Below are 10,141 nucleotides of genomic sequence, written 5' to 3'. Positions count from 1 at the left end.
TATAGGCCAATACCTTTCTACCAATGGGTGGGATTCAACTTCCCTTTTCAAGCAATAAACACCTTACATAAGTCGAAGTCAAGTAGCAAATCACAAACTGCCACGTGCATACGTTCACACAGTTTCTGTAGCTTCCCCCTCGCTGTGTCTAGGACGTGATGAACAAGCGCCTAGACTTGACTTGTTCCACTTCCATGCCTTGTTGACTTGTCTCAGCTCATCATTTCTATTATCACCTCACCATTCCTCTCTCGGTATATGTTCAATCAAATTCCAACCCAAAGTACTGCTCAACTTTCTTAATTTCCAACAAGTTTTCTTTTAATTTCCCTGTTTTTGCATCAATTAAATATCTCATTACTCCAGTACAGACTACAGAGGTTTTAGCCATGGCGTCCCTTAACCCAAGTGGGTATGAAAAGTTCAGGTTCACCACCGAAGCAAGGCAAAGAAGCAGCCACAACTGGGATTCCACTTAGCTCCTCAAACCAATACTTCAACGAGAGTTGTGAGACCAATACCCGTCTTCAGACTAAAACTCGAGTCCCTTGGTCTTCAGGGCTCTGCGACTGCTTCTCTGATTGGAGAAACTGTAAGTCAACTCATTTTTCCCACCAAAATGGTGGGTGCGTTTGTATCTACGCACTGCAGCTGAAGAACTGGTTTTTTTAACTCAGCTGTTTATGTTTTTGCTCCTCTTAACTAACAGGTTGCATCACATGTTGGTGCCCTTGCGTAACTTTTGGCCAGATTGCCGAGATAGTAGATAAAGGATCATCCTGTAAGTTGAAACAAACACACACACACAGCTAGACTCACTAGATCATAGATTCCATTATGTGATATTGACATGTGAATTATTTAAAACAACACATGCAACTATCTATTCTGATTTCTGAAGAAGATTATATTTTTGTTTTCCTAATTTGAACAGCATGTGGAGTGAATGGAGCACTTTACACGCTCATAGCATGTGTGACAGGCTGTGCATGTTGCTACTCCTGTTTTTACCGATCCAAAATGGGGCAACAGTACATGCTGAAGAAACACCCTTGCGGGGATTGCCTCGTCCATTGCTGCTGCGAGTACTGCGCCTTGTGCCAAGAGTATCGCGAGCTTAAAACCCGTGGCTACGACTTATCCATAGGTAATTCTTTCAATATCACTCATGCGTAGATTTATTTTTAATTGCTGAGTTAATTATTGGATTCATTTCAATGTTTATAATAACTGATTGTGTATGTGTATGGATGTAGGATGGCATGGAAATATGGAAAAGCGGAGTCGTGAAGTGGCAATGACGCCAATCCCACCAGTGGTGGAAGATGGCATGAGCCGATGAAGAAGACGGACAGAGACCCAAATGGAATATCTCCTTGGTTAAAGTAGCAGTAATAAACTATCTAAGTGCCCGCCATAAATAAGTGTTACTTGTCATATTTATCTTGGATTTCTATTGTCACTGCTCTTTCAGTGTTGGCGTTGCATAAATCAGATTATGTATAAAGAAAATTTATATTAATTAATTAATACAAGGTTGTGTTGAATTTCGCCTCTGTACTATTATTCCTGTTCCTTTCTCCTTTTCTTTTTCCCGGCCTTCGCATAGATTTGTTTAAGTCAAATTAGTTTAGACAAAAAAACAGGCTGGGCAAGATCTAGGCTTTCACATTCAAGCCTTCATCTTAGTTTGGTCGGTTTTATATTTTTATAATATATTTTTATATATTATGTAGTTTCCCTCTTATAAAATTAAATATATAAAGTTTAAGAGTTTAAAACGCCCTCGAATCTAAAAACAAAATTAAGCTCCTCATTTTTTTACACTTAATTAAGCACTTGAACTTTCAAAATGCATTAAAAAGACCCTCAAACTTCTTCAAAAAACAGCAATTAAGCCTCTGCTCATTTTTTTTCACTCAATTGGGTACTTAAACTTTCAAAATGCATCAAAAATACTCTCAAAATTTTTCAAAAAAGCATTTAAGCCCCTGCTCTTATTAAAAATTAAAATTAATAAATAATAAATTTTAGAAAAACTATTAAATTTTAATAAAAACATAAAAATTAGAAATTTATTAAAATTAGAATTTTTTTATAAAATCGTAAAAATAAAAATTGTAAAATTTTATAAAAATCATAAAACAATTAACAACCCTAGTTTTTTCAATTAAATTCATCACGTGCCTAACACAACGTGACATGCGGTGAAAATGATAAAAATAAAAATCAATAAAAGTTATAGAAAGTTATAAAATGCTTCTTTTGGTACGATAACTTTTATAATTTTTTCTGAAATTTATATTTTTTATATTTTGTATAATTTTCTTACGACTTTTTAAAATTTATAATTTTTATATTTCCATATATTTTATATTTTTACGATTTTTATAAAATTTTACAATTTTTTATATTTTTACGATTTTTATATTTTTATAATTTTTAATAAATTTTAATATTTTATTTTTTATTAAAATTTAATAATATTTATATCTTTTATTGATTCTATTTTTTTATAATTTTTTCCTAAGATGGGGCTTAATTGCTTTTTTTTTGAAAAAGTTTGACGGTCTTTTTGATGCATTTTGAAAGTTTAAGTACCCAATTGAGTGAAAGAAAAAAAGTAGGGGCTTAATTGTTTTCTTTGAAAAGGTTTAAGGGATTTTTTGATGCATTTTGAAAGTTTAAGTACTCAAATGAGTGCAAAAAAAAAGAAGCAAGAACTTAATTACTTTTTTTGAAAAAATTTGAGGGCTTTTTACTTTCTTAAGCCAATGTATAATAATATAATAATATAATACTATGTAAACATTAAGGTGTATTTGGACAACACAGAGTAATAGAATTAAAATGTAATTACTATGATAGTAATTACATTATCTTGTAATTATAAAGAATTGTAATTTCCTAGATGTGTCAAAGTTGATAGAGTATAATTATATCGTAATTCTCTATGTCATGTTTGGTAGTGCACATTGTAATTATACAATTACATAATTTATATTTTAAAAATATTGATTACTATAAAAAATATTAGTATGATAAAATAATTTCTAAACAAGTAACAAAAATTAAAATTAAATTATCATATGTATTATGTTAGTCTAAAAAGTAGTTGATAATACAATTACTAATAAAATATAAGAAAAATAAATATCATATTCAATTTATCTAATTGCTCTAGTGCATATTTGTTGGGTTATTTCTCTTTAATATTTAACATATGGTCCTTATCATCATTTGTTGGTCTTTGATCGAATTCATCATCATTTGAATTTGAATATATATTATTAATCCTTCTTCCATATACTTTTCAAAGTATAAATAATCTTAATTTCACCTATGGTCGAAGTTATAAAATATGCAATATGCTAGTACGATTAGAGGTGAAGCTTTGGGATCGGCATGCACTAAAAATAAATTTTTTTTAGCTCAGTCCCTTTAGAATTAATAAAGTTACAAAGTAATCTATGGTAAAATTACATTTTACCCCCTAAATATGAAAAAAAAATCTATTTAGTTCCTTCAAACAATGGAATTATAAGTTAGCACATGATAAAATTACATTTTGATCTCTTAAAAATTTTATAATCCAGTTCCGGTCCCTTGCCTAAAAAAAATTTAAGCTTCGTCCCTGGGTACGACCCAACCTTATTTTTTTTATGTTATATTATGGTGATGTTGTTAATATGGAAATTATTTTTTTTTGAACACAAATGTCTTCTCAACTACATTTCGAAGCTTTGAATGTCTCAAATTAAATAGTTCGCGAGCTGTCTATGGTGTTGATGGCAAGTCGAGATTTTTTTTATAAAAAAAACCTTTATAAAAAAGATTTTATAAATTGTCCAAACCTTTCATAACACTTCTTATAAATAATATAATTTTTTACCATAACTTTATAAAGTTATTTTTTTATAAATAAGTTATGATAAAAAAAATTGGGTAACAAGACCTCTCTAATCCCTCTCAATTTTGAAATTGAGCAAACCGGTCCCTCTAAAAAAAATCAGAGCAATTTAATCCCTGCCAATTTCGAAAGTGAGAAACTAAGGACAATTAATTATGGCGTTAATGTTTCTATTCAATTTTACATAAATTTGATTGGTATAATAACAATTTAGCTCTCATAATTTACACATTGTATCAATTTGGTCATGATTTAATAAATTTAGCATGCAATATTTAAAAAAAAAGTGTAAATGTTTAGGCTAAATTTGTTTAATTTTTTAGAAGCAAGACCAAATTAACAAAATATGTAAACATCAATGACTAAATTTGTTATTATACCAATCAAAATTATGCACAGTTGACGAAAGACGTTAATGTCATGATTAATTGTCCTTAATTGCTCACTTTCAAAATCAAGAGGGATAAAATTGCTCTAATTTTTTTGAGAGAGACTAATTTACTCAATATCGAAATTGAGAGGGGCTAGAGAGGTCTTTTTACCAAAAAAAACTATGATATTTTTTTGTGAATAAATATATTATTTTATAATATATAACATGGATACGTATAAAAGCTATATCCATACTTATTGACCATAATTGTTTATAAATTAATAAATATATTATAACAAATTTATAACATATAAGTTATTTTTATAATAAACTTTTGGCCATAACTTTAGAAATTTATTAGGATTTAAATAATATTTTTTGTTATAACTTTATAAAATACACAAATTATTTTTATAATATTTTTTAGGAATTATAATATAATAAAATATTTTAACATAACCACTATCCCAAACACTCATATGTGTTCATGCTTGTAATATAATTTTATATCTTATATAAAATAATCTTTTAAAATGGATTTGGTGTAATTACTTGCATAATTACTCTAATTCTCACCCTACCCTAAGGATAGCAAAGTGTAATTGGGTACTCTAATTATACTCAAATTGGTGAGACTCAACAATTACAATGGAGGGTATCTTGAAAATTAGAGTAGTATAATTTGAAATATTATATATATGTTTTTGAAGATAAAAAATAAAGTTAAACTATATAAATTTAATTTTTAATAAAAAATAATCTAAAATATTAAATATTAAATTAAAATAATATATTTTTAAAATTAATAGTATTGGTAGGCCTAAAACAAGTTTGAGTTAATAATTTATAAATATGGACAAACTTGAGTAAAATCATCTCATATTTTGGGCTAGGTCGAGTTTAGGTGAACATAAAGTGTACTAATATCATACATAGGCTCGGTCCGACTAACACCTCTACTCGGGCCTCTTTATTATTATTATTATTATTATTATTATTATTATTATTATTATTATTATAAGAGTAAATTACACCCATAGTCACTCTAACTTAAGGGTTGTTCTATTTTAATCATTTTAATTTTTTTAATTTAATCACTTTAATTAAGATAATTATTCGAATTAATAATTACTGTTAAAAAATCATTAATTTAATGACGTAACACATTAACCTATTAAATAACTAACAAGTGACATTTCTTTAACCTATTAAATAACTAACAAGTGACATTTCTTTTTACTTTTTTGACTAAAAATAGATACCTCTATATAATTAACCAAAACATTTTTTTTTCTCTGAGATGGCAAGTGTAACACTCCTAACCCGTATCCGACGCGGAACAGGGTTACGAAGCATTACCAGACTTATAGATCAAACAATCATACATATCATATTCATTTCTCATTCAAATAAAAAACCATTCAAATTCATTCATATAGTCCCTAATACGAGCCCTCGAGGCCCCAAATAGACATTAGAAATAGTTCGGGACAAAACTGAGTACTCAAGAAATTTTCGAAAAATATGTAAAATTTTCAAAGGTACAAGTGACACACACCCGTATGGCCAGGCTGTGTGTCTCACACGGCCAAAGAGACGCACCCTTGTCTCAGGCCGTGTGGGCATTTGAAATGGGACCACACGCCTATGTCATTGCCCGTGTTCTAACCTGTGTCTAAACTAGTGAACATACTAACTTGGGTCACACGGCCAGACCACACGCCCATGTGTCAGGCCATGTACCCTTCGAAATTGCCTCACACGCTTGTGTGCCAGCTCGTGTGCTAGGTCGTGTGAAAACTGGAGGGTATACTGACTTGTGCCACACGGCCAAGCCACATGCCCGTGTGCTAAGCCATGTGAAGCTACTGACTTGCTTTTTAAAGAAGTTACAGGGGACACACAGTCGTGTCACCTAGTCGTGTGTCATACATGGTTGAGACATACGCCTGTGTAGACAAAAATAGGCCATTTTCCAAGCCATATTTCTCACCCAAATTGGTACCAACCTACACAATCAATTTGCATATAACCATGGCATAACTAGGCATTCAAAACTAACCAATATCAAGTTTATAACATGTAATATCAACACATACAAATATAATACTAATAGGCATCTCAATTAGCCACTTTAAAACTTGCCAATTATGCCTCCAAAATCTACCTAAATGGTCAAACACATATAAGCATCATTGTGCCTAAAACTTATCATGCATGCTACTTATCAATCTCAACCATTTCGTACCTAAATTACCAATTCACAACCAAGGCATTCACACGGCAAGCTTACATCACATACAATAAAACTATTTACAAATTTACATAACAAAATATACCAAATTCAAGCCAATTCAAATGGCTAACTATATGACAAAACACATAGGCTACCATTAGCCAACAAAACCTATACATGCCATTTAACCCAAAATATAAAGTCAAAAGTACCAAAATAACGTTTGATAGTGTGATGAGATCTCTGACAACTTCCAATCCGAACGAGCTTTCGAAACACTATAAAACACGAAAAAATAAACAGAGTAAGCAATTAAGCTTAGTAAGTTCATATAATACAGAATTAAACTTACCATTTAACAAATTTAGGTAAGTAACTCAAAGAATAACACAATGTAATTTAGCCAAAGCCTATCACATAATCAATAACCAAGTTAACCATGTATTCATATACAAACCAAGAATCATGTATGAATTCAACAATTATTAAATCCCATGTACATGTAACATCTATTCCGAGTATCCGTATATCATATATAAACCATTTCCAGATAAATACCTGTACTAGTTCGTATCGAACTTGTATAATCTCATAATAACACTATACCTGTTGAACCACTTAGAATATCGTTAGATACGCGAGTAGTACATGCGAGGTGTACTGAACTGTAAATCCGTCAATTCTTGTACATGTATGCTCATATTAGCGATAAACGGTAAGCTCCTCCGAGCTGAATAACGGTAAGCTCATACGAGCTGAGTATCTGTAAGCTCATAAAAGCTAGAATCGATAACCCTAATGACATGTCATTTGTATCCTACGAATTCCTAAGGTTCAAACGGGGCTCGGTATTCTTCGTACGTCATCGATTATGCGCTCGATAATTATACATAATAATTAAAACCATTCACATATATATAGTTTCAATTAAAGCATATAAACACTCAATTTAATTATACGAACTTACCTCAAACTCATACAGAGAAAAACGATCGTTTAATCGATAACTTTGTCATTTTCCGATCTAATTCCTTATGTTATTTTTCTTGATCTATGTAATCAAATTTAACTAATTTAAACCTCATTATATACAATTCAATCCAAAAATCATATTATGGAAAAATTACTATTTTGCCCCTATACTTTTAACTTCTTTACAATTTAGTCCCTAGGCTCGTAAAATGAAATTCATGCAATTTCACCCTTAAACAAACCTAGACAAAATTAATAAATTCTCATAGCAGCCCATATATTTCACAATTTCACACATTTACCACATAATTTACACATTTATCAATTTAACCCCTAATTGACAATTTCATTAAAAATCACTTAACAAAAGTTGTTTAATTCACAACCAAGATTCATTTTCTTCCACTAAACTTAAAAAAAAAAAAACTAAAATTTTCTCATGGAAAAACCCTATACTTTCAACCATATTGCAAATTAGCCCCCTATTTAGCTAGATTAAGCTACAACGTTCCTGAAAACATAAAAATCATTAAAAATAGAACTAAATTGCACTTACATGCAAGGGGTTTTCTTTGAAAAATTTTCAAGCTCTCCAATGGTGTTAGTTTGCTAAAATTTTTGGTTGAAAATGAAAGAGGAAGATGACCATTTTGCTTTATTTTTATTTAATTTAACATTAATTACCTAATTACCAAATTACCCTTACCTAACTTTAAAATTTTCATAATTACCAAGCCATGCACATCCAATAACTCAATTAGGGGTCTAATTATCATATAAGGACCTCCACTTTAAAGTTCTATAGCTATTTAACACCTTTAGCTAATAGAACACAACTTTAACATTTTGATTTAGTCATTTTTCACAAATTGAGCATACAAACGATAAAATTTCTTAATGAAATTTTATACTATAATAATACTATGCTGTAGATATTAAAATAATATTAAAATAAAATTTTCAAACTCAAATTTGTGGTCCCGAAACCACTGTTCTGATTTCACTAAAAATGGGCTGTTACAACTCTCCCCCCTTAAGAATTTTCGTCCCCAAAAATTTTACCAGAAAATAGGTTAAGGTATTGTTTTCTCATAGCTTCCTCAGGTTCCCAAGTACCCTCCTCAATCCTGTGACGTTGCCAAAGAACCTTCACTAAAGTTATGCTTTTGTTCCTTAACTCTTTAATCTCTCGAGTCAAAATTTTGATGATTCTTCGTTATACGACATGTTGGACTGAATCTCAATTTTTGTTGGAAGAATTATATGCAAAGGGTCCGATCGGTACCATCGTAACATGGATACATGAAATACATTATGAATCTTTTCCAACTCTGACGATAACTCAAGTTGGTATGCCACTAGCCCTATTCTCTCGATAATCTCGTATGGCCTGATAAATCGCAGACACAATTTTCCTTTGCGACCAAATCGGAGAATCCTCTTCCAAGGTGACACTTTCAGAAACACTCTGTCTCCAATCTGAAATTCAATATCTTTACGTTTCAAATCCGCATACGATTTCTGTCGATCTAAAGCTGCTTTCAAACTGTCACTTTCACTTTCACTTTCACTTTCTCTTCGATCTCTCGGATCAAATCAACTCCGCGTATCTTTTTCTCACTAAGCTCGGTTTAGTACAATAGAGTTCGGCATTTACGACCATATAAAGCTTCATACGGTGCCATCTTTAAGCTCGATTGAAAACTATTGTTATACGCGAATTCAACCAACGATAAATATTTTTCCCAGTTACCTTCGAACTCTAAAACACAGCAACGAAACATATCTTCGAGAATCTGAATCACTCTCTCAGACTGACCATCTATTTGAGGATGAAATACAGTGCTAAAATGCAACTGCGTACCTTAGGCTTTTTGTAACTTCTTCTAAAATCGTGATGTAAACCACAGATCTCTATCCGAAATAATAGAGACTGACACTCCGTGTAATCTTACGATTTCAGAAATATACAACTCAACCAACCTATCAAGTGAGAAGTTTATACGAACCGAAATAAAATGTGCGGATTTTGTCAAACGATCAACAATGGCCCAGATAACATCTTTCTTTTTCGGAGATAGAGGTAATCCAGTACGAAATCCGTCGTAACTCTATCCCATTTCCACTCCGGTATTATCACTGACTGTAATAGTCCTAAAGGCACTTGATGTTCGACTTTGACCTATTGAAAAATCAAACATCTGGACACAAAGTCAGAAATGTCGCGTTTCATACCCGACCACCAGTACATCTGCCTCAAATCATTGTACATTTTGTTACTCCAAGGATGAACAGATAAGCTGCCACTATGAGCTTCTTATAGAATTTTATGTATAAGTTCTGTATTCTTCGGCACACAAACTTTAGCTCGGAACAATAAACAACCATCGGGTCCGACCTGAAACTCTAAATCAGAAGTTGACTCACATTGTACTCTTTTAGCTTGCAATTCATTATCACATTGCTGAGCCTCACAGATTTGTTGAAGAAACATCGGTTTAGCTTTTAACTCAGCTAATATCGATCCATCATCTGACAAAGTCAATCTCGTATTCATCACTCGCAAAGCAAACAAAGATTTTCTACTCAAAGTATTCGCGACTACATTTGTTTTCCTCAAATGATAATCAATTACTAACTCATAATCTTT

General features: G+C 31.2%; 1 protein-coding gene across 1 annotated transcript; it reads left to right on the top strand.

Annotated features, from left to right (window-relative positions):
• The first annotated feature begins 219 nt into the window (after positions 1 to 219).
• Positions 220 to 1,566, top strand: LOC105785660 (protein PLANT CADMIUM RESISTANCE 2). The gene is given in 5 exon segments (XM_012611783.2): positions 220 to 425; positions 427 to 592; positions 710 to 781; positions 935 to 1,147; positions 1,257 to 1,566. Coding segments are annotated over 5 exon segments (573 nt in total). The 5' UTR covers positions 220 to 389; the 3' UTR covers positions 1,343 to 1,566.
• Positions 1,567 to 10,141: the final 8,575 nt, after the last annotated feature.

Source organism: Gossypium raimondii, chromosome 1 (genome assembly GCF_025698545.1).
Source record: "Gossypium raimondii isolate GPD5lz chromosome 1, ASM2569854v1, whole genome shotgun sequence".
NCBI lineage: Eukaryota > Viridiplantae > Streptophyta > Magnoliopsida > Malvales > Malvaceae > Gossypium > Gossypium raimondii.
Note: the sequence above shows the minus strand (reverse complement) of the source record. Positions and strands in the feature narration are given on the sequence as shown.